Genomic DNA, 25,960 nt, shown 5'->3' on the forward strand with positions numbered 1-25,960 from the left:
AGCGACCAGACCTCCCTGCCTAGACACACTCCAGGTATTGGATAAGAGAGGTGGGGAAACAGGAAAGGGGGGGGGGGGGTAAAGGATAGAAGATCGGCCACAGGCAGGCTAGATCTCAGAGGCTACAGGAGACAGGAGCATTAGCAGGCAGCTGGCAGACCCCAAGCCTAATGAGGTGTCACTAGTCCTGGGTCTGATGTCTGGGAGGCCCTGGCCCGTCTGGTTTAAGCACTGACCAACATCATCACTCTGAGACCAGCTGAAATATACTGTGTGGGGATCTATATTATATCTCACACGAGACTAGATGAAGAAGCATCTACCTCAAATGAATGACTCTACATATATGAAGAAATGACTCTTAGATCTCTGAATGTTAAGTTTTCATAGCAGGACAGTGTAAACATAGTGTATTCACTCCAAAGATAATGGATCATAATAGGTAAAGGATAAAGTCATTATAACAGTAGAGTTGATAGATGGACATGAGTGCTGGTGTAGAAGGGCTGTATTTTTGAACCTGTGTTCTTCAGGGGGCAAAGGGCACAGTCCATGCCCCAGGCCTCTCCAAACAGACAGCAGCACTCTGTGAAGGTGGTCTTTCTGTTGGCTAGGGGCTTGGTGCAAGTCCTCCGGGCGCCCGTTACCGTCTGCCAGCAAATACCCTGGTAGTCAGTCTGCACGGAGTGTTGCTCTGCAACAGACACGTTACATCTCAGTCACAATCATTATCTCACTATCGGAGGCACACTATGACATGACAAGGCACACAATCGCCATGAGAAAGACGTACAAAAAACAATGTTTCCAAAAACAGAGACAGTATGAGAGGATGCTTATATTTTTGCATCCAGGCTAAATGAGGGTTCTTACCAGCCACTTCAGGGGCGATCACGCAGCGCTTGTTGTCAGAGTCCAACACCATGGGGCGTGTACAGAAACACATGTAGGAGCCCTGTGTGTTTAAACACTCTCCCCCCACACAGCTAGACTCATCGTGACACTCATCAATGTCTGCAGGGGAGGAGAGGAAGGGAGAGAGATGGAGACCAAGATCTCAAGAGGTCATGTTGGGTGTTCTGTTGTCTCACAGCCCGATTCTCAAGGATTCTCACACACAGGCTGTGGTACAGTAGCACTAACTGCTTTTCATGTGCGTGGACAGTTTAATGACACAGGGCTGTGGAAATGGTATATTAGTAGACTGAGGGCTATTGATTCCAATCTTTTAATTGTCGCAAAAAAAACAGCATGTTGTGAGTAAATCAAGTATGATTGGTGCTGAATTAACACTAACTAATGTGAGTGACCTGCCCACTGACCTCTGCACTGCAGCTTGACCTCGTCGTAGTACAGGCCGGTCTTACAGTAACACTCGTAGCTTCCTGCGCTGTTGAGGCAGAAGCCATCCTTACAGATCTCCTGGCCAAACAACGCACATTCATCTGCATCTGGGAGGGAGAGGACAAGCCGGGTTTCTTACACACACATTTTCAATGCATCTCTTATTGTTTAGACAACAACAACAGTAATCATGCAGTTACTTCCCCGCCGAATCTGAGGGAACGCCAATACCCCTCAACGGGAACATACATGTCCAGTTGTCAAACAGTCTCTACTCTTTATGTTTACAGGAAGGGGAGACCAACTCAACGCTTTAACGAGATGAAATCCGGAGAGGCGTAGAGAAAACCTCCATCAACAAACAGGTGCGTACTCTACAGTACTCTACTCTTCCTTCGGTTGAGCGTTGGTGTTTGCAACCGAGACCAATAATCGGCCGTGCAAACAGGTTGACTAATCGAAGACATATCCAGACTGATGCTCAGGAAATGTGTCTGGCAACACGCCTTCCCAGCCCGTCTCTGTCTGTCTCTCTCTCGGAATACACCACATTCACTTGCTGCCAGCCCCTCTCGACCAGAATCCCCTTGCTGTAATAAATGACATGATTGAATTAAGGCTGTTGGTTCGATGAATTAGCTTTCGCGCCAGGTGAACAATCGAGGCTTGAAGGGGCTGGGAGAGGAGAGGGAGAGAAGAGGACAGAGGGAGAGAAAGAGAAAAACAGGAGAGAGGGGAGAGGGGAAGATATGCTAGGAGGAGAACATGTGGAGGTCACATGTCTCCAGACATCTAAGGCTGGTATTTCTGCTCTGTGACTCCAAGGCTGAGAGACAGAAACCACAGACAGAGACACACACACATAAACAAACACTTACACGATAAGAGCACAGACACGGGCCTGAGAGAGAGGCAGCGGTGACGAGACTAATAGCAGCATCTCAAGAGTTCAGCAAGGCCATTCAAAATCGTGGGTCTGTTGCGACCTCATTATCTGATTCATGAGGTTCTCACAGCGTTCTCTGAACACTACTGTTGTGAGCCAAGGCTCCGTTCAGCCTACGCTGGGTCTCTGAGTTCACATACCTTTATAGCTCTCGGCTGCGGTCACTCCAAACACAGCGTCACCAGTGGGGACACTGCCTCTCCCAGCTGGACACATCTGGGAAAACTGATCTGTCGAAAGAGATAGACAAGAAAATGTGTAATAAGTAGTGTGTGTGTGTGTGTGGATATAATACGTGTGTCTGTGTGTTCATGTGTGTGTTTCCTCACCAGTGCCATGGACGGGGCAGGGGTGCACCTCACAGTTGTCCCCCCAGCCTGCTCCCAGTGTACAGCAGCACTCCTCCATGGTGACACTGCTGGTCAGCACGTTCTCACACAGGTTCTCATCGTTGAGGTTGTAGTAGCACTCCTTCCTCTCTACTGACGAGGCTGGGGAAAACAGGGGAGAAGAAATACACGGACACATGAATAGATCGACAATAGTGTTCGGTAATATTTTCAGTTGAGGGCGTGAAGGAGTAACGTTTTTTTTTTGAGTGCTTAAAATGGGTTAACCCGGGAGGAATGAGTCTCTCTCGTAAACTGAGACAATTACAGCCTGTTGGAGAGATGGGCCACATGATGACTGTGATCTGGGTCTTCACACTGCTTTATTGATATACCTGGAGAGAAGAGAACACCCCCCCCCCCCTATCTCCACCTCCTCTCCTTGGTTTCCCCTAAACCCTCCACATGCACGTACACACACGAACACACACACAAACACAGCGGTGTCTTTATCACAGTTTTGTGATCTGTGAATGCCTCCGATAATTAGAGATTCGTATCCAATTGCCCATTCTCAGAAAAACACAGCTTTCATTGCTACAACATGGAAATGGATTTTTTTACATTCTTCTAACGCAATCCTACTATTATGTAACGTCTGTGGTTGTGAGCACAGAGCATGCTCTAATTCCTAACATTATATAATGAGAAACTATCCTCCTTAAATATTTGGGAGTGTTCTCAGAGGTGAGAGAACATACTTGAGGTCATCGGGTTAAGTCTGACAAGGAACCTAGGTTAATGTTGAGCTTTGGGACCTAAAGCCCTGTATTATACAGTATATCCACCAGACAGACAAGACACACAGTTGGCTCTGCTTCTCATTAGGGTTTTACACTCAGGCAAAGACAAAGGAGGCCCCTAACCCGCGGCTGTGTTGTTAAACAGAGCCAGGCCCCCTCATTCATCAGAGCACCACTCCACTCAAATGAAACTCCAAGCTATTAAAGGCTATTTAAAATGAAACATTTAAACTGTGCTTTATATAAACTAGGAGTCTTCATTTGTCTTCAGGCAATGTGTGGGTCACCTGTGGGAGCGGGACTGCACTTGGCGGTCATCTGGTTGTACTCCTGGTCCTCGTCGGGGCACATACACAGGAACGAGCCCTCCACGTTCTCACACAGGGCCTCGCCACACACACCGCTCAGCAAATCACACTCGTTCACATCTGCAGGGAGAGCACAACACCTTGGTTAGCGGTTAGCACTAATGAGCATGGTTAGCAACCTCGCAGGAGGCATCTTGTTTATATAATGTCTCACATATGTGGCATGTGTGGTTTCATTTACAAGACAAGTAGCTAATAAAGATACATTAAGATACTAAGTGGTGTACTGTATGGGGAGCTGGTGATATACTCTTGGAAATAGATTTTTCTTAAACAAAACACTCCAATGTTTTCAAAATGAATGAATAGGCCTATACATTGAGGAAGAAAAACACTCAAATATCTATTTCACACTCCAGTAACATGTCTGTTTTCCTTTGACCTGGCTGTGGTTATAGCTGTGCATCCATCCATGTATGTCTCTCCAGGTATGAACGGACGTGCAGAGAAAACACGTACATCAACCCCGACGTGGAGCTTAATGTAAAAAGACAACAAAGTCTCGTGGTTCCGACGTGCTCTGAACTGCTCTGCATTCCCAACACGCTGTCCAATACTTCACACTGGGGTGTGGGCCAGTTTGTCAATGAGCTAGAAAGTGTTAAGGAGAGGGCGGGGAGGAAGAGAGTGGGTGCGTCGCAATAGGGGAGCACTAAAAAGGGGAGAGGTCCGGAATGACAATGGAAAAGGCAGATTTTTCTTCATAGGATAATATATTTCACGGCCTTACTGCTCAGCAGAATGGGACTACCATTTGGAGGAAAATTTGTTTTCCATTTCAGTGGATTCTGTCCTCATGCATCTGTGACTCTTTTCAGGAAACTAGGGGTATGTCGCGGGTCACTACTTCACAGGAGGCATTTGAGCATAACATTTTTTTTTTTAATTCTAAATGCATTCTATGCCAGAAATTCCTTCTGGAACTTGTGAACTTTCATGTGCCTTAATAACAAACATGTATGCCATCTGTAAATATGAATAACATTGTTAAATTACGGTTTAGCCACAAAAAAAGACAGGAACCTTCCCTCTAGCCATGATTGGCTAAGATAATGGATGGGCTGGACATGCCGAGAGAAGATTTCGGATTCCATGTAGCGCGCTTCTCTCTTTCACATGATCTGCTCAGTATGTGTAGGTAATCCTTTCTAACGCAGCTTTTTTGAAAGATATCACGAAGAACTGTGATAATGTTGCTAATGCTCTCCACTTTCTGGAGGACCGAGTTTTGAAATCTGTGCAATGCTCAGTGGAAGCTAAGGAGACGTAGAAAATTCAGGCGTTTGATTATGCGGAGGGAGTCTTAAAGAGAACACACAAAGGCTGTTGTATAAAACACCTGTCTCCGGATTACATTTTCAAACTGAGGGCAACCGTGGCATCCGTGACAGAGAGGGAGAAGCGTCCATCCATGTATACGGGTAAGAGAGTCTAGCTAGCTACATTTTCAGATATTATAAGTTTCAAATATTGTCAGAAAGTTGTTTTCATTGCAAGTTAAAGCGTACTGTTAGCTAGCTAGCTAACGTTAGCTGGCTGGCTGGCTCGCTAGCTAACGTTCTGATCTGTTTAGTAATATTATTCGAATCTCAGAACCATTTGCATTGCTAGTTATAGCCTAACGTTAGCTAGCTAGCTAACATTGAACCTAGTTGGTTAGCTTTAGCTACCCGTAGATTCATGCAGGGTAGTAATGTTATGCGTTTTGATTATGGTTCATTGTTTAGATAGCTAGCTAGCTAGCTACATGTTTAAACAAAAAACTCCACTATGCAAGTTACCATTTCACTGTACCGTTTACAACTACTGTATCCTGTGCATGTGACAAATAAACATTGATTTTATTTTATATAGTGTGTGTTTACCAGAGACGGTAATGTCAAATTAGGATATAATGTTAGGCCAACAAGACAGTGTCCAAGTTCTAAAATTCTCCAGTAGAATGCCCTCCTTTTATTTCATTACACTCACAACCGTAAGCTATTTTCTGTATTTAGCTCACCATTAACTTGTAAATAATGATCTTGTTGTGAGTATATTTTCCTGTAATAATGAATACAAATTAGCTAAAGTTAAGGCATTGTCAGCAATATGATAGGGCCATTATTTGAACTGGCTAGCAAGCTAACATAACAAGCTAGATACTAACCAAAATATTGTTTAGAAAGTTGCTTTTAGTTACCTGGTTTGCTAGATTGACACACACAAAATTCATTTTTAAACAGGTGGGTTTATTGGTGTTAAAATACGCCAGTCATGCTATTTTGAACCACCAGGCTACTGATGTCATGCAGCCTGTCGTTTTTGTGTTTGTACTTTTTCCTAACGACAAGTTTTATGTCGGACAACAATAGAATGTTCATGATGTCACTGCGGCAACTGTCTACAGACATGTCGATAGACGTAGTATAAACCAGCCTTTAGACTTTAAATCTTTGGTTGTTTAGTACACTACCATACACACTCTGTTTAGTCCCGCATGTGAATCCTTAAAGAGATGGGTGGGGCTAAGGCTTAAGAGGGTTTGAACAATGCTGAATGGGTGTAGACAAAGAAGAGCTCACCAGTAGGTCTACCTAAACATTCAAGGGCCATTTTCTCAAAAGTGGGGTTACAAGTTTATCAACTTTCAAAGCAGAATTACTTTCCCATTGCTCCTCAACTGCAGTGTATGATTTACCATTTTCTAGCTCCGAGTCAATTTTATCCAATGTAAAAAAAAACTACACTTAAAATGTTGCTATATAAGACCGAATCGAGCCGGTCGATCACATTTAGGTTTACATACCACAATTTGGCTATATAGTACATCTCTAGTGCCCAGCCAATGGAAATTATGTTTTCATGTGTAAACGTAGAGTTAGTTACAGTATAGTACAGATAGGTTAGTTAGGAGAAGGATTTAACCTTGGCTCTATTTCCATGACTATATACAACTTATTTTTATGCACGCAGAGGCAAACATGCTTTCCTGCATAGTTAACTTTATTGTTGTTAATTCAGTATGTGACTGGGCAGAAATAGCCAGTCGCAAGAGCCATAGAGACTGTATCATAGTTTGATTCAGAGCACAGATGGCTTGGCATACCCTTCCACAATGACCGCCACCGCATATATCTGCTGCCACGGATTGGAAAGCTCATTAACGGCCAGGTACACAATGCAGGAAGCAGACAAAAATAAAAAATAAAAAGTCCCTCCTCCTCTAGTTATAACCCTTCCTCAACGCTCAGCTCAAAGCGCACCGCTACCGAGGAGAATCTATAATTCATTAGCTGACATTAAAACCTGCTGCTGCTTTTCTGGTTGTAGCCCCCACCGCAGTGCCCTCATTAAAAGCCAGTCTGTCTGGCGTGACCCTGAAGCACCTTGTTCGCCTTGCACAGTCACCATCTGGGTTCAGCCCCAACCGGTACCCCAACCCCTACCTCTACCCCTACCCCTACCCCAACCCCAACCCAGCAGAATGAGAAAAAGCTGGTTGAATCTTGATCTTGATCAACGTTGCAGCTGGACTAGAGGGAGAGAGAGGGAGTCCTGTCCATGAAACGTGTCACTTAAATCACTTGACAGTGAGAGAGAGTTCCGTTCAATGACCTGAACTGTGAAAGGAAAGGACACAGACAGATAAGCTACGTTGTCTGATTCCCAGTCTGAAGAATATGTACCAAACAGCACTGAATCACAACACAAAGTCATTCAACTCCAAAACAGCCTCTTCATCTGGGAAGCAGCAAACAATCCCAGAGGCTCAGAGGTTCATCTGTCTAGGGGTAACCAGAGACAGGGAGAGGAGCGGGGGGAAAGGAGGGGTTGGTTGTGGACTACTTCCAATAGTTTTGGAGGGGGGGGGGGGAGTGAGCCCATCTGTGCAAGACACAGCAGAATGATGGGCTGGCAGGAGAATGGAGGCAGCTGGCTGTACAGGGCTGGGGTGGGACCAACCAACACTTGCCAAGGTACAGATGGAGAGTGTGTGTGTGTGAGAGAGAAAGCAAGAGAGACCATACGTGTAAGTTTGCATGACTGTGTGTGTGTGTGTGTTTGTTGCGTGGAGTGCATGTGTGTGTGTGTGTGTGTGTGTGTGTGTGTGTGTGTGTGTGTGTGTGTGTGTGTGTGTGGGTGTGGGTGTGGGTGTGGGTGGGTGGGTGTGTGGGTGTGTGGGTGGGTGGGTGGGTGGGTGGGTGGGTGGGTGGGTGGGTGTGTGTGTGTGTGTGCGCGTGTGTGTGTGTGTATGTGCACACAGGTCAGAGGAGAGATCTGGCTGGAGGAAGTGTTCTATCAGCTTCAATAGGGGAGTCCCTGCGACCCACTTTCAGGGCTCTGACAGGCCTTCTGTAGGAGGAAAATGTAAAAGATGGAAACTGCATGGGCCCCGTTAAGAAAACCACCAAGAAAAAACAAGCTCCAATTCTTCACCTTGTCACAAAACATGAACTCACTGACTCTCTATCTGATTGCGATCCCCCCACTCACCCAAACCCCCTCAAACTATGAGAATGAAATTGAAAGCTGCAAACAAAATGGCATTCTTCTGATTGAGTGAGAACTGGCTTTCTTGGGTCTGCGTAAGAACGCCCTCAATGCCCACTGGCTTGGCTGAGGAAGACATTAATCCAGGACGCTGGTTTGATTTGGTGGCAGGGATGGACTTTCTGACAGAACACTCTCACCTTTTCTCACTGCACCCCGAGGCTGAAATGAAAGCCACGCATCATTGACAGTTAGCGGTGCCACCACAGCCCAGCCCTGACCGGAAAAAGCTATTGACTGAGAAATAACTTGGTCGACCACACATGCAGTATATTACACCAGGAAAGAAAATTGAGTGTAACCTACACTGAGTGTACAAAACATTATGAACACCTGCTCTTTCCATGACATAGACTGACCAGGTGAAAGCTGTGATCCCTTATTGATGTCACTTGTTAAAGCCACTTCAATCAGTGTAGATGAAGGGGAGGAGACGGGTTAAAGAAGGATTTTTAAGCCTTGAGATAACTGAGACATGGATTGTGTATGTGTGCCATTCAGAGGGTGCATGGGCAAGGCAAAAGATTGAAGTGCCTTTGAACGAGGTATGGTAGTAGGTGCCAGGCTAAAAACTGTACCCCTGCTGGGTTTTTCACTCTCAACAGTTTCCTGTGTGTATCAAGAATGGTCCACCACCCAAAGGACATCCAGCCAACTTGACAGAAGTGTGGGAAGCATTGGAGTCAACATGGGGCAGCATCCCTGTGGAACGCTTTCAACACCTTCTAGAGTCCATGCCCCAACAAATTTAGGCTATTCTGAGGGCAAAAGGAGGGGGTGCAACTCAATATTAGGGAGGTGTTTTTAATGTTTTGTCCATCCAGTGAATAGATTGTATTCAGACAGCTCCAGTCTTGAAACAAATCAAATCAAAAGGCGAAAATGTAAATACAAATCTCTGTCTAATAGTCAATCTTTCTCTTCAGTGGGGATAAGTAGACAGGAACCAGAGGCCCGGACTCCGACAGGAAGACAGACAGCTGCCATACAGCTTCATGGCTCCGGCTCCATTACTTTCACTGCAGCGGAGTGTGTGTGCCACTGTGTGTGTGCCACTGTGTGTGTGCCACTGTGTGTGTGCCCATGTGTGCGCCAGTGTGTGGGCGACAGCTTGGCTAAGAGTCTAAGCTCCAGTGCCTTTCCAATCCCAGGGTCTGAGGAGCACTGCAGACACGGTGGGGATATGTCTAAAACATCACAGAGAACGTGCGCTACACCTTCAAATTGAATGAAAATAAATGGTCACATTAATCAAGCGTCTGCCATCTTTTTCTCCTGCAGAGAGGGAAACTACTGTCCACATTTGAGAGGACAGGGGTATTTAAAGTCCCATCAATCTGCCTCAATATGGCCCACACCACATCATTACATTCAAGTCTTTCATGACATATGATTTAATGTCTACAATGCTTATACTATCTTTAAGAGAACCGTGTCTAGCACTGCCACCACCAACAAATAGCTGTCAGGAAAATACACTCAATCATACTTCCTATTGCTTTGCATGGACCACTTCCTGTCTATAATTGGCAAAACGGCTACAGCAGTTGCCACTGAATCAGAAAATAAATCTAATTTTAAGATTAAAAGGTTACTGTCGGTATTCTAGGTCGGCCGATTCAGCCATGGCAGACTACCCAGCGTCTCCATAATAGGGGTGAGCTGTCATTCTGTCGCCATGACAACCCCGCTGAAGTTCTCAAGACGGGAGCAGAAGTTTTAGCCGTCAAAGGCTCGCCGTTTGGTTTTGAGAGTGTTCCAGTGCTTTCAGCAGGACCCTAACAAGGAAAGCCTTGTAACTTCCTTGTAAAGAACGAGCACCTATATCATCAAAGCGCACACATGCACTGACATGAAATAGGTGCTTCTGAGTATCTGACCAAAAATATATCAAATGATAGACCCCAATGTCATTGAAAATTTGAACAAAAGACTTGCAATGACTTTGATCTAAGTCAAAGCAGGTGCCAACTGTTCAGTATATTCCAGCACATACTGTCAATGTACTAAAGACTATACCAGATGGTCTCTATGAAGAAGCAGACCTATCCTTGCCCATGTCATACACTACTGTCTTCATTCTTTCTCTGGCCCTCCTGGTACTTTTTTGTAACCCCCTCCCCCTCCCCAGACACCCAACCACCCCCAACACCCACACCACCACCCACGCACACCCACACACCACCCACGCACACCCACACCCATCTAATTCTTACTATTCTTGTGAGGACTTTTTGGGGACCAACAATTGATTCCTATTCAAAAACCTATTTTCCCTAACTCCTAACCCTAACCCTAACTCCTAACCATAATTCTAACCCTAACCCCTAAGCCTAAAATAGCCTTTTTACAAGTGAGGACCTGCCAAATGTCCTCACTTCTCTGAAGTTTTGTTTAATTACTATTCTTGTGAGGGCTTTTGGTACTACAAGTAAAGTAAAGTACACACACACACACACCACTCCTACTCACCCACACAGCCGAGGCCCTCCTGGGACTCCTGGTAGCCCCGGTCACACAGGCAGCGGAAGGAACCGACCGTGTTCTCACAGAAGCCGTGGTTACCACACACCGTGGCGTTGACGTTGCACTCGTCAATATCTGCAAAACCAGGAGGAGAATTGTAAAGGGCTAGTTAGCCGCTGTTCTTTACAGTCTCCGTGGCAAAGGTGGTCCCACAATTATGACCAGTTGACCCACAGAACAGCACCCACTGAGCTGCAGTGGAACTAGTCTCAGGTTTGAAGCACATCTCTCATTGGTGCCATTGCGATGAGTATGAGCATCCAGAGTTCAAGCTGACAATGTGTCCGGAGTTGAGGCAAATCAGAAAAGTGCAGCATACCACGAACACACAGAGGCAAGGGCTATATAAACAAAAGGCAGATCCATACACTGAAAAGAAGTGTGTGTGCGTGCGTGCGTGCGTGCGTATGTGTGCGTGTGTGCGTGCACATGAGACTCCACACCCTGCGAAGACTATAATAAAAATGCTCAAATATTAACACGAGGGAAATCATGGAGAGTGATAGACAAAACACTTCACACACACAAACATCCTCTTGGCTGAGCTGAGCAAACAGAGCACTCTAAACTGTAGCTGGAACACTGTGTAAACCAAACAGTCCAAACGACCGCCTGACCCCCAAAACAAGCAAACGCAACAGATGTAATGTTGCTGCCTCACGACAGATGCTCAGAGTAAGTTACTATGGTCAATGAGAAACCTGTTCTGTGGAGTTAATTCGTAGAGAACCAGCTTGAGTTAACTGGACCAAAGAGACAGTACAACTCCGTTAGAACCCCCCCCCCCCCCCCCATACATGTACAGGGGTCAAGTCAAGTTGACTCTTTGTGGTGATCAGTGTCTATTACAAAGCAGAGTTGATAGGACGGAACATACATGTTTGAAGATGGATGGGGAACAGCATGGAAAGGCGTATTGATGGGTGAGGGAGTAAGGTGAGTTTGGATGGATGGATGAACGGATGGATGGATGGAGGAGGGTAAGATGAGATACATTGATGGGTAGAAGAGAAGCACAAAGTAAGACACTTGATTGGCACATGAGCATTTCAAAGAATTGGATGGGGCCACAGCTGAAGCAACGGAAAGTTGGCATGGATGTGGTTTCCTTTTTGATGCCCCCATGACGCTGACTCACCAACACAGATGCCTTCTGGGCCACGGTCGTGTCCGGGGGGGCAGTCCACCACACACCTATAGGAGCCCTCTGTGTTCTCACAGAGCCACGCGCCACAGATACTCTGGCCCAACTCTGCACACTCATCGATATCTAGGAGAGCACAGCACCACAGTACCCCAGTCAACACTCAGCTAAACACCCCACTGAAGTGAACACAGTAGCGATGCTTGAATTGCAGTCCTCGGGATATCATGATCGCTATAGAGAATGATGGGATATGTAGTTGTGTGACAGAGTGTTACCAACCCAGGCATGTGTCGGTGTCTGGCTGCAGGCGGTAGCCAGTGTCACACTGGCATCTGTAGGAACCCTGGCTGTTCTCACAGGAGCCGCCAACACACCTGGCGTCATCCGAGCACTCATCCACGTCTGCAAAGAAACACACTGTCACGCTCGGCATACCGGTATGTACAATTTCACATGCCAACAAAAACCCTCTCAAAGGGGGTGTTTGAAAACAAACATCCAACAACTTTCTTAGAGTCCAAGGACTTTGACGTCCTTGGGTACCCTGAATGTCCGTTGACCGAGACTCAAAGAAACAGCATCCCGCCATAAGAGCCTAGAGATGAAAGAGACAGGGAGAGACAACCACGAAGCAGATGGGACAGGCCAAAGCAGGTTACATCTTCCTCTTGATCTCAACTGGACACAATTCAATCTGGCTGTCAAACAGGCCCTCCCTGGAGCCCAACCATCCTTCTTCGAGGGGTCAGACCATCCTTTGGCTGTTACAGGGGAGGACAGTCTGTGGGGGTATTAGGGTGCTTAAGCCAAGCTTGGGTCTGGGTAGAGGAGCAGGGAGCCATGACCCCTCTGCTTTTATTGTGGTCCAGGCCTCAGTCCCAGTCTGCTCCTCAGCCGTGGTTCTACTGGTCCAATATAAACAGGGGGGGGGGCTAGGCTGGGAGGGGGCTGAGTTGGGGGGCGCTGAGGTGTTTTATGGCCCCTGTCCTGTTGTTGGTTCACTGGGACCGTGTTCCCAGGATCAAACAGGGTCGGGGCCCCACCTCAGGGGGGCCTATCATGGAGCCATGTTCAGGCTGAAAACATGTTTATATCACAGGGAGGAGAGAAGAACTCCCCGAACAGTAAATGCTATTTCTCTGCTTGCCTCCTTTCAGCTTGGGAGGATCATGTGTCTGTAGTTCAGTCTCAGGGATGACACCTGCGAAAGCCATCTGCTGTTAACTCTGCTTTCTAGACTTACACAACATGCAGGATGCTCACATACTATGGAGCATCCGCCTAATTCATTTCCTTAGTAATAGGATTAGTGAAATTACATGAAAAGAGAAAATTGGATGACTGCAGATTAGGACCAAAAACTATGTCAATTGTAGTGGTAAGTGTGGAATATGTTGTCCGCCACTCCGTGCACGCACGCACACACAGACACACACTCGCACGCACACTCACACAGACACACACTTGCACGCACGCACGCACGCACGCACACTCACACAGACACACAGACACACAGACACACAGACACACAGACACACACACACACACACACACACACACACACACACACACACACACACACACACACACACACACACACACACACACACACACACGGAGGACCTCACTGACTGAGCCTGAGCTCCTGCATAAATCAGGAGTAACAGAGTACAGCAAAATATATTCCTCCTAGTCTAGACAGCGAGCTCAAAGGCTTCCTTCTTTGTTTTTTCTCTTTTTTTTATTGCAGGAAAGGGCATTTAAAACAACTCTGGCACGGGGCAAGACTCCTGGCATCAAGGTCTTTGGTGGAAAAATAGCCGGAGCCATATGTGAAAGAAATGAAAGCCACTCTCTTCTAGGAGCAACAAGGCATCGGCAGGGAGGGAGACGGAGCCGGAAGTGCGGAGGGACCCCGCGGCAGCAGAGCGGAGGGGCCGCGCGGCAGCAGAGCGGATTGACCACGCGGCAACAGAGCGGAGGGGCCACGCGGCAGCAGAGCGGAGGGATCACGCGGCAGCAGAGCGGAGGGATCACGCGGCAGCAGAGCGGAGGGACCACGCGGCAGCAGAGCGGAGGGACCACGCGGCAACAGAGCGGAGGGGCCACGCGGCAACAGAGCGGAGGGGCCACGCGGCAGCAGAGCGGAGGGATCACGCGGCAGCAGAGCGGAGGGATCACGCGGCAGCAGAGCGGAGGGACCACGCGGCAGCAGAGCGGAGGGATCACGCGGCAGCAGAGCGGAGGGACCACGCGGCAGCAGAGCGGAGGGACCACGCGGCAGCAGAGCGGAGGGACCACGCGGCAGCAGAGCGGAGGGACCAGGAAAGGGCATTTAAAACAACTCTGGCACGGGGCAAGACTCCTGGCATCAAGGTCTTTGGTGGAAAAATAGCCGGAGCCATATGTGAAAGAAATGAAAGCCACTCTCTTCTAGGAGCAACAAGGCATCGGCAGGGAGGGAGACGGAGCCGGAAGTGCGGAGGGACCCCGCGGCAGCAGAGCGGAGGGGCCGCGCGGCAACAGAGCGGAGGGACCACGAGGCAACAGAGCGGAGGGGCCACGCGGCAACAGAGCGGAGGGGCCACGCGGCAGCAGAGCGGAGGGATCACGCGGCAGCAGAGCGGAGGGACCACGCGGCAGCAGAGCGGAGGGACCACGCGGCAGCAGAGCGGAGGGACCAGGAAAGGGCATTTAAAACAACTCTGGCACGGGGCAAGACTCCTGGCATCAAGGTCTTTGGTGGAAAAATAGCCGGAGCCATATGTGAAAGAAATGAAAGCCACTCTCTTCTAGGAGCAACAAGGCATCGGCAGGGAGGGAGACGGAGCCGGAAGTGCGGAGGGACCCCGCGGCAGCAGAGCGGAGGGGCCGCGCGGCAACAGAGCGGAGGGACCACGAGGCAACAGAGCGGAGGGGCCACGCGGCAACAGAGCGGAGGGGCCACGCGGCAGCAGAGCGGAGGGATCACGCGGCAACAGAGCTGAGGGACCACGAGGCAACAGAGCGGAGGGGCCACGCGGCAACAGAGCGGAGGGGCCACGCGGCAGCAGAGCGGAGGGGCCACGCGGCAACAGAGCGGAGGGGCCACGCGGCAGCAGAGCGGAGGGATCACGCGGCAGCAGAGCGGAGGGATCACGCGGCAGCAGAGTGGAGGGACCACGCGGCAGCAGAGCGGAGGGATCACGCGGCAGCAGAGCGGAGGGACCACGCGGCAGCAGAGCGGAGGGACCACGCGGCAGCAGAGCGGAGGGACCACGCGGCAGCAGAGCGGAGGGACCAGGAAAGGGCATTTAAAACAACTCTGGCACGGGGCAAGACTCCTGGCATCAAGGTCTTTGGTGGAAAAATAGCCGGAGCCATATGTGAAAGAAATGAAAGCCACTCTCTTCTAGGAGCAACAAGGCATCGGCAGGGAGGGAGACGGAGCCGGAAGTGCGGAGGGACCCCGCGGCAGCAGAGCGGAGGGGCCGCGCGGCAACAGAGCGGAGGGACCACGAGACAACAGAGCGGAGGGGCCACGCGGCAACAGAGCGGAGGGGCCACGCGGCAGCAGAGCGGAGGGATCACGCGGCAGCAGAGCGGAGGGACCACGCGGCAGCAGAGCGGAGGGACCACGAGGCAACAGAGCGGAGGGGCCACGCGGCAACAGAGCGGAGGGACCACGAGGCAACAGAGCGGAGGGACCACGAGGCAACAGAGCGGAGGGACCACGAGGCAACAGAGCGGAGGGACCACGAGGCAACAGAGCGGAGGGGCCACGCGGCAACAGAGCGGAGGGGCCACGCGGCAGCAGAGCGGAGGGATCACGCGGCAGCAGAGCGGAGGGATCACGCGGCAGCAGAGCGGAGGGACCACGCGGCAGCAGAGCGGAGGGATCACGCGGCAGCAGAGCGGAGGGACCACGCGGCAGCAGAGCGGAGGGACCACGCGGCAGCAGAGCGGAGGGACCACGCGGCAGCAGAGCGGTGGTGTTAGACAAGCATCCGACTAACGTCGTACAAATGTCAGATAAACATCAGTTGAACCAGAGAAAACTACAGCCAAACATGGAACTGCTGTCAATCAAACCCCTCCTTTCACAACTGGTGTTGAGGAAAGATTGTGTGCGTATGACTGTGTGTGTTTTTGTGTGTGTGTGTGTGTGTGTGTGTGTGTGTGTGTGTGTGTGTGTGTGTGTGTGTGTGTGTGTGTGTGTGTGTGTGTGTGTGTAGTGCTGAAGTAGTAAAAAAAAGAAGTTGGCTGAACGCTTGCGCAAAATAAAAAAAATGCGTAAATGGCATTTACTGTACTACACACACTGCATGTGTGTGCAAGTGTGATAACACACGCTCAAGAAAGGGTGACGTAAGAGAGAGATAGTGAGTGAATGACCGTGTGAACGCGTGACAAAATGAGTCAGTGAGTCAGTGAGCAGCCCCCTAACACACCTAACCACTCGAACAGTGTATCATATACTGTACCACCAGTCCTCTCGGGCCACAGAAACACCGCTACAACAACTACAGATCACTGGAAGTATTACATATTCTTCTGTGGCCACCTGTACCTTCACAGGTGTGTGTGTCCTGGCTTGCAGCGAAGCCTCTCTCACAGACACAGTAGAAGGAGCCCTCAGCGTTGAGACACTCCCCGTGTGGGGAACACAGCTCCGGGTCGTCCAGACACTCGTCAACATCTGTAGGGGACAATCAGCCAGACCAAGACACAGGTGTGAGGTCATTCAACTTGACACACCAGGGAGGGAGGGGTGATACAGGCAAGAGGCTTGTCAACAGCTGCCCCTGTCTCTGATTTCTCCGTACACACACACACACACACACACACACACACACACACACACACACACACACACACACACACACACACACACACACACACACACACACACACACACACACACACACACACACACACACACACACACACACACACATAATGAAGGACGACAGCAACATTACCACAGGCAAAGGAGACGTGTGACATCACCTGGTACATCAGACTCACATCACCTGGCCTCTCAGCTTCTCTGGCACGCTCACATGATGTGTGTGTATGTCAGAACAAGTTAACATATGAGTGAGAGGGTGTGTACAGCTGCATGTGTGTGTATTCATATGTGTGTATAGGCATGCCCCCTTAAAAAAGATATATATATATACTGTACCAGTCAAAACGTTGGACACACCTACTCATTCAAGGGTTTTTCTTTATTTTTACTAGCTTCTAGATTGTAGAATAATAGTGAAGACATCAAAACTATGAAACAACACATACGGAATTATGTAGTAACCAAAGAAGTGTTAAACAAATCCAAATATATTTTATATTCTTCAAAGTAGCCACCCTCTGCCTTGATGACAGCTTTGCACACTCTTGGCATTCAATTATATGTGTTATTTTATGGTTTGGATGTCTTCACTATTATTCTACAATGTAGAAAATAGTAAAAACCCTTGAATGAGTAGTTGTGTCCAAACTTCTGACTTGTACTGTACTGTATATATAATACATTGTGTGTGTGTGTGTGTGTGTGTGTGTGTGTGTGTGTGTGCGTGTGCGTGTGCGTGTGAGTGTACGTGTGTGTACGTCTTTGCATGTATGTTTTGAGTACGTGAGGGTGCGAGTGGCCTATACCTAGGCAGCTGGTGCCGTTGATCTGCTGGTAGCCCTGGGGGCAGCTGCAGTGGTAGGAGCCCATGTTGTTGACACAGTGGCCCACACTGTCACAGGGCATGGTCAGCTCCTGGCACTCATCCACATCTGCAACCACAGGTACAGCTCTCAATGCAGGCAACACACACGCGCACATACTGTAAGTGTGAACACACACAAATACACATAGGGATGCACATAATCTGCACACACACACACACACACACACACACACACACACTATGCTTTATGGGCAGATAGAGGATATGAGTGCGGTGGGTGAGTCAGTTTTAGGGTTTTAATTAAGATAGATTCTATGAGGGGTTGGTGGGATTCATAAAACAGAAAATCAACTCCTGAACCATCAACAAACCTGAGCATCTGACAGCAATACAAGTTCAACAATCAAAAGGAAGAAATTGTTATAAATACATTGGTGGATTGATACCGTACATTACATGATTCAAAATACACTCAACTAGATTAACAATGTACATAATATTAATACTGTATTTACTGATGCTGGGTTCAAAAAGGCAATCTTCAGAATCATTATCAGAACCTAGTGGTTTTAAGAACTTTTTTTCAGATCTATCTAGACACAGTTAACTGCAAAGTGTCCCAAACATCCACTGCACAGTAGGACATTGTACCGCATGAGAAAGTGTGCAGTTCTGAACGTGAGGGTGTAATCGTTTGAGTAAGTGTACAATGGTACGAGTCAGCGTATAAGTCAGTGTGTAGTGGTAAGAGTCAGAGGGTAGTAAGAGTCTTACCGTCACACTGGTCCCCTGCCGGGGAGGCCCTGAAGCCGGGCCCACAGTTACACAGGTAAGAACCCACAGTGTTCTGGCAGTGCCCCCTGGTACACACCTGCTCATCCTGGCACTCATCCACATCTGGGGCACAACACACAGCACTATTAGGGCAAAACTAGCATACAAATCATCAAACTAAAGCAGTAAGGTGTTTGTATTTATTCAGGATCCCCATTAGCTGCTGCCGAGGCAGGAGTCCAGCGACATTAAAGCAGTTATATACAATAAAAAAATGTATATGACATGACATTTGTTTCAGATGCTACATTGAGGATTCTGAGGTGCGTCACTAAAAGTCAATAACATCAAACACGGCCCGTTGCCATTTGAGGCTGAAAAGAGGCATAACATACCATTTTTGGGATAATATTACTTTAAATAATGTGAATTAAATGCGAAAGCTGTGTTCAAAGTATTGTCAATGGTGTAGGCCTTTCTACCGCATCTTGAATGCTAGTGCAGTCCACACCATAGAGAATCTATAGAGAATCTATTAACTTAAGAAATAATAGGGATGTTGGACATGCAAACAATCTCAAAAACATTTTGAAAATCCTGATGAAGGTGGCAATTTTCCGGCCCGTTTTAAACCTATACGTGTCTCTTCTAAGACCCTATGATCCATGAACCGTACATGATACAGACAACATCTTGGTTTCCTCATACTCCTTACAGTGTGCTCTCAAAGAGGGAGTATTTTTCACATTCATTTATTAAAAATGAAACATATTGATAGGAATATCTCAAAGTACCCTATTTTATTAGTGCTAATTGATTGTGCTAATTTTTATACATATTGTTTTAAACAATATACTCTACAAGCTAGTGGGCTCAGAATCTAGACATCCTCCATATTTGCACACTATAAGAGTATAATGACCAAGATGTTGTCTGTATCATGTACTGTTCACAGATCATAGTGTTTTACAGGAGGCATGTCTAGGTCTAAAAAGGGCCTAAAATGGCCACTTTCGTCCAGAGCAAGGTAGCAGGGAAAAGATTATTCTCATTTCAGGTGCAAGAGGTGGGCCAGGTAAACAGCGAGAGATATTGATGCGGCGTATTGGGAGAAAGATGACGAGATATTGATATACCGCAACTCTTAGGGTTTCATATACTTTCATTGCCCCAAACAGCCCAGGGTGATTACTGAAATTCCATCATTTATTTAGCAGGGCCCAATAGCTTCACTGTGGGCACTACGGTCCGCTGAAAAGGTCGAGCGCTGCCAGGCCAATTCTGAATGATTTATAAACCTGCACTGCAAGGTCTCCATCTTAAGCAAGGCGCCTTGTGACTGGCATTAAAGACACTGTGGGAAAAGTTTGGGAAAAGTGCTTCGCTGTGCTAAACTGACAGTCTTAGACAGGCAGAGTCATTCATTATGTCACATATACAAACAGTGCCCGAACAAATAAGTGATTATGAGGTAATATGTGCTTACTTTTACGGCATTCGTTCTTTGCCGCTATTATGCTGTTTACATTTATGGGTTTTATGGAAGATTCTAACCAGTGGCTAATTCAGTTTGGACTAAAATGGTGATTCTCTATAAACTATGATATCATCGAGTAATAATGGAATCTAGTCTTCTAGATCATTCAGGGACTTGGTAGAGCTAGTTTTGAGTTGTCACTTGAAAGTAAAGCACTAGAAGTAGGGTGTTACCTTCACATGATTGTCCATCTAGGCTGAGCGTGAATCCACCGTTACACGAGCAGACAAAATATCCCTCAAAGTTGGAGCACTTCCCATTGGCACAAGTTGACTGGTGCAGGCATTCATCTACATCTGGGCAGAGTCAAGAAAACAGGGGGAAAGAAATGTAGTCAAAGATTTTTACAATGTGTTTAATATCTCAAATGTCTAAACATGCTGCCATGTTGGATACGATATTACAAAACCAAACTCCAGCACACTGTTCATTTTTCATGCTTCCCTGTGTGTTTAATGGATCTCAAAACCAATGTTAGGGCCAACCTTCACTTGGCTTAAGGTAATGCACCTGGAACTGCATCATAATGTGTGAAAACAACCCTCATTATCTTGGATAAGATACAACCACACGAAACAGACCCATTGTAAGTTGGCATGACCTAGCTAAGGACCTAAACCAGCACCATTACACCCAGTGAGACTCTTGAGGTCTCCCTATGTGTCACATGGACTAATGCTTTCCTGTCCCGACCTGCACCCTGCCTACCCACTGTGGCTTGGCTGGGTCAGGACACTGTGTGAATACTACTCACAAGTAGTATTCACAGTGAACCATCCACCACATCCAACATGTACTCTCTGGAAGGGCTGAGTGACGCACCTATGGTTTCAACAGAAATCGGTCGACTTCCAGGAAAATGTGGGTCCATAAGGTGGCTTTTTAATTGGTTGATTTGCGGGACTTATACTGTACTGAGCGTTAACAGAAATAATGCATTTGTTTCCTGAGGTGTTCTTTGTCCATTACACAGAAACCGTTTAGGAATGAGATTTGATTATTCCTTGAAACTCATGGTTAAATAATATGGCTGTGGAATACTGTCTATAAAGTGTAGGAAATTCACTCCTAGAATGTGTGCGTTGATTCTGCTGCAGATCTCCCAGGCAGCTCACATGATGTCCTGGAGCTAGGATTAAAGCTGATGTGAGGCATCATGTACCTCATTGACAATACAGACTGTACCCAGCGACCTACTCTGCATTCCACATCTAGCTAGTGAGTTTAAGAAGGTGGTGCAAGCTAGGGCTGTGGCAGTCATGAAATTTTGTCAGCAAATAACTGCCGGTCTCACAGTAATTGACCGTTAATTAACATAAGCAGATTTAGCATCTCCTGTCTTCCACGCATAGCCTACAAGCCACTGATGCAGACCTTTGGAACATCTACATTTTAATAAGTATAATAAAATCCATGTAATATAATAGCCTACACCTTCACAATAAATCCATGATTTATTTCGACAGGTCTAAAGAAACATGATGAAAATGTAGTCTATTTCAGAAGAACAGAATAACACACTCTGCGTTGTCCTTACGTGTCACGGCCGTCAAAAGGAGGAGACCAAGGCGTAGCATGGTATGCACGCGATTTATTGTGAAGATTTGAGGGAGTGCGCACATGCACATGCGGATATTCTATGTTAACAAAGAAACAGGTACTATTATATGATACATTTAGAGTTATTTATGCAACAAATGTTGTGCTATATGTTTTGATTTTTAATACATTCTAAAGCTGTATGATGCGACTCTAATTATTATTATTATTTAAGTTGTATGAAAGACTTGAGCTCTTTTTTGTGCAGGCTGTACACACTTCATCAGTCTCTTATTAACAATTTGACAAGCACTTGATAATGCCTCGAATTTCCCGGCTGCATTCCCTTTGTGTGGCAATAAACCCCCAAAAAAATCCATGCCTTTTGCACCAGTGGTGCTATGCCCTTGATCTGAATATGATAATTACAATTCCCTTCTCCCCGCTGCGTGCCGAAGCACCTCTCACTCACATGGCTCTCAGTCACGTGATCGGGTCTTTCTCACAGGCTACAAGTGAAGACAGACACATCTGGGACGCAACAGCGTGCATCCTTATCCAATTCCGAGGTGCATATTGAAGATATTGGAAGAACTGTCCACATTTACTTTTCGTCAGCCAACAAGATGAGTAGGCCTAATGAACAGCAAAAGCACTAGCCCACGTCAATGTACTATCCCCCATAGTACAAAAGTTGACCTATTCTATTCTGTGCGAGAAATAAATATTCCAAACATAGTACAGGACAGTTGTGGGATGCGATAGATCCCAAATTAATACAACCACTAGCATCAAAAAAACTGTTTTTATGCAAAGAGCCTGAAGCAACAGATGATAACATTTAGCTTAAAATGTTGATAAACTATTAGGCTATTTCTTCACATTATAAGTGCAGCAATGCACACACGGCAGTAGGCTATAAGCACAAATGTTCCATTAGCAGGAAAACATCAGTCTCAAAAGTGACTACATGCAATTATTATAAAGACGCATTTTTATGGTGAGAATTATCTTCCCCAAACTTGAAACTCAAGCGCTGTATATGTATGCCAGTTAGGCTCTAGACCCATTGTAATGCAGATTAATTCGGTAACTTTAGTTGTGATTCAAACCTAGGCCTATGGGCTAGGATACATGAGGTGTGCGACTACTGTATGATTTGAAAAACTAGCAAAAAAAAGCATGCAATATTTGCCTTAAGGACGTTTTTCCCCGTGGTTCATTTTCATACCAGCCAGGTAGGCTATACTACTGTTTTAAAAAGAAGCAATGTGCTTAATATTCGGAAGATTGAGAAATAAATATAGTAGGCCAAGCATATAGAAAGCTGATTGGATCCTCCTCTTTTTAATAGAGGCCATCACTCTGTTTTCTCACGCAATTGCATAGCCTATAGAAATATTGCACAACATGAGCTCATGGGCTGTCATGAAGTGTTTGATTAGATTTTCAATTTCATTTGCATTGATGTCAGAGTGATTAGAGGGACAATAGAGTGCTGAGTACCAGGCAGTTAGTAAGTTTGGTAGGCTACTAATGACCATCGGCAGCATCAGAGCTTGGAGATGTCTAATTACTGGAAACGGTGGAACAAGGAATTTGACTGCCATCATGACTCGTGACCGCCGGTGTGGCAGTAATACGGCCCCGTAACAGCCCTAGCTACAGCACTGTATTCTGTATATGACCAACAGCAGGGTAAACACTGTCAGTGCAGGGAAGTATTAGAAATTCTTAATACTGATCTCATCTTACTAAATACCCTGTCGGAAATACAGTCTGTGTCGCAATTCCCCTGCTTTCAGTCTGTGTGAGGGCTTTGAGAAGACAGAGAAGCAGTGAACCAGCACTGTGGCTCAGGGGTTCTGAGGAAACTCTTGGACTTCGTAGTAAAGGCGGAGCGTAAGAGAGATGTAGTGGGGGACGAGCCAATGCCCCAGGACAAAGCACACACCTAACAGCTTTGTTCCCCGAAACCCCCCCCCCCCACACACACACACACTGTACACACAAAAGCACACGCATGCACACATCTATTTTTAAACTACATGCCTGCACAAACACATTACATTTACATTACATTTAAGTCATTTAGCAGACGCTCTTATCCAGAGCGACTTACAAATTGGTGCATTCACCTTATGATATCCAGTGGAACAACCACTTTACAATAGTGCATCTAACTCTTTTAAGGGGGGGGGGGGTTAGAAGGATTACTTTATCCTATCCTAGGTATTCCTTAAAGAGGTATTCCTTAAACACACCAGCGCACAAGACACAGAAAGATGGATTGTCAAACAAATGTTCTTTTGTTTTTTCCACAAATTGGTGGAAGGTGGAATTTGGTGGAATTTCAATTCAGAGCCAAGTCGCTCCAGTAATTTGGATACCCCTGATTATTTGTGAGAGAAGGAGAATGTCCAGTCACATACCGACACACTGTCCTCCCTGGCCCTGGAAGCCCTCTGGACACGAATCACACTCATAAGAGCCCAGCAAGTTGACGCACATGCCGGATGGACACACACCCATGTCCAGACACTCATCTATATCTGTTCGAGAGAGAAGAGAGAAGCGAGAGAGAGAGTGAGAGAGAGAGTAGAGAGGTGGGGGGAAAGGAAGAGAGAGGCAAGGAGAGAGGCAAGCACTGAATCAACACCACAAAGGGCCAATGATTTAAGTGTGGGCGATGTGTAAGTCGTTTATATGCATAGCATGTTGTTTATATGTCAGGACAACCATGGTCTTGTCTTACCATGAACCCCCCTCTAATTCTCCTGCCCCTAAAGCTCTCCAAATAGAACCCAAATCATTGAAGGGCGCTTCCTGTACCTTCACACTGGCCTGTTGGGCTCATCCTGTAGCCGCTGTCACAGTGCCGACAGATGAAGGAACCCACACTGTTGACACAAAAGCCATCCTCAGGACAAGCGTGGGAGTTCAGACACTCGTTTAAATCTGAGCGAGAGATACAGAGAGGAAGAGGAGGGGAGAGAGAGGGAGGGAGGTAGGAAGGTAGGGAGGGAGGTAGGGAGGGAGGGAGGGAGGGAGGGAGGGAGGGAGGGAGGGAGGGAGGGAGGGAGGGAGGGAGGGAGGGAAAGACAGGGGTGGGAGCGAGAAGGAGAAATTTGAGGATAGCATTTTGGCTCCAACAAAGATACTCAATCTTTCAAGAATAATCGTTCCTTTCTTGGTACTCACCCAAACCCATTAAGAACATAAGCATAATCCCCAAAACCCAGAAGAAATGTGATGGGGTACAAATTATTTTAGTGCTGTGTCATTTCTGTTTTACAAACATGTCAGACATTACTCCGTCCAATATCAACAAGGGCAGCGGAAGTTCAGGCTAAAGTGATGGAATCTCCTGGTCTGTCCGTAGATCTGTGCCAGATCTCTATGTACCCCAGTCTGAATGTGATATCCATCCATCTAAACGATTTGGACAGTCTGGCATTACAGAGGACTAGAAGAGTGGCTCATGACGCTCTTTCCTTGACTTTAACTGAATAACATGGACATTGCTGATTCATGCCAGGACTGTCTCTGCTTCATGCCCTCCCAGCCCCCTAAAATGGACCAAAGCCAGCTTAAGGTGACATAAACTTCCTCTGAGGGCCCTGGGCGGGACTTCCTGTGGGACATTACAAAAGACAGAACCAACAAGGAAGGAAACAGGGACTCTAGGGGACTCTAAAACCAAACATCCCCCCCCACCTTCTACTAAGTAGAGAGTGTAAATGCATGACTCATCAAAACGACGACAGGCAAGAAACAGACTGGACATGGAGTGCAAACTTTCCTTCGGTTTTAACTTGTCATGTAGTGTTGCCTCTGGTTAAGTAAGTGTTTTCAACGTATTTTTATACTGAACAAAAATATAAACGCAACATGCAACAATTTCAAAGATGTTACAGTTCATATAAGGAAATCAGTCAATTGAAATATATATTCACTAGGCCCTAATCTATGGATTTCTATGGATAAATGGATTTCACATGACTGGGCAGGAGTGCAACATGGTTGGTGGGTGGGCTCCCACCACCCACTTGGCAGCCAGGCCCACCCACTGGTGAGCCAGGCCCAGTCAATCAGAATGACTTTTTCCCACAAAAGGGCTTTATTACAGACAGACGTATGCTGTTTAATCAACTTCTTGATATGCCACACCTGTCAGGTGGATGGATTATATTGGCAAAGGAGAAATGCTCACTAACAGGGATATAAACAAATTCAAGCACAACATTTTAGCGAAATAAGCTTTTTGTGTGTGTATGAAACATTTCAGGGATTTTTTTATTTCAGCTCATGAAACATGGGACCAACACTTTACATGTTGCGTTTATATTATTCTCCAGTATAGTCTCGTTTTCATCATTGGATTCAAGTATAACCAGTCACTCAATGTTCCATCCGTCTATTGAAGATTTAGGGCTGTTGTCCTCTAAGTTGCCCCT

At 46.9% G+C, this 25,960-nt stretch overlaps 1 protein-coding gene across 1 annotated transcript in view; it reads right to left on the bottom strand.

Annotated features, from left to right (window-relative positions):
• Positions 1 to 25,960, bottom strand: part of LOC129851269 (latent-transforming growth factor beta-binding protein 1-like) — a gene marked incomplete in the record, with an annotated part of 125,108 nt that overhangs the window by 3,937 nt on the left and 95,211 nt on the right. The window contains 15 exon segments of the mRNA XM_055917694.1: positions 521 to 694; positions 874 to 1,014; positions 1,323 to 1,451; positions 2,431 to 2,520; positions 2,620 to 2,781; positions 3,710 to 3,850; positions 10,796 to 10,924; positions 11,988 to 12,119; positions 12,276 to 12,398; positions 16,546 to 16,674; positions 17,634 to 17,759; positions 18,428 to 18,550; positions 20,138 to 20,260; positions 23,936 to 24,055; positions 24,336 to 24,461. Of these exon segments, the coding sequence (XP_055773669.1) occupies positions 521 to 694; positions 874 to 1,014; positions 1,323 to 1,451; positions 2,431 to 2,520; positions 2,620 to 2,781; positions 3,710 to 3,850; positions 10,796 to 10,924; positions 11,988 to 12,119; positions 12,276 to 12,398; positions 16,546 to 16,674; positions 17,634 to 17,759; positions 18,428 to 18,550; positions 20,138 to 20,260; positions 23,936 to 24,055; positions 24,336 to 24,461 (1,968 nt within the window).

Source organism: Salvelinus fontinalis, chromosome 1 (genome assembly GCF_029448725.1).
Source record: "Salvelinus fontinalis isolate EN_2023a chromosome 1, ASM2944872v1, whole genome shotgun sequence".
Classification (NCBI taxonomy): Eukaryota; Metazoa; Chordata; class Actinopteri; order Salmoniformes; family Salmonidae; genus Salvelinus; species Salvelinus fontinalis.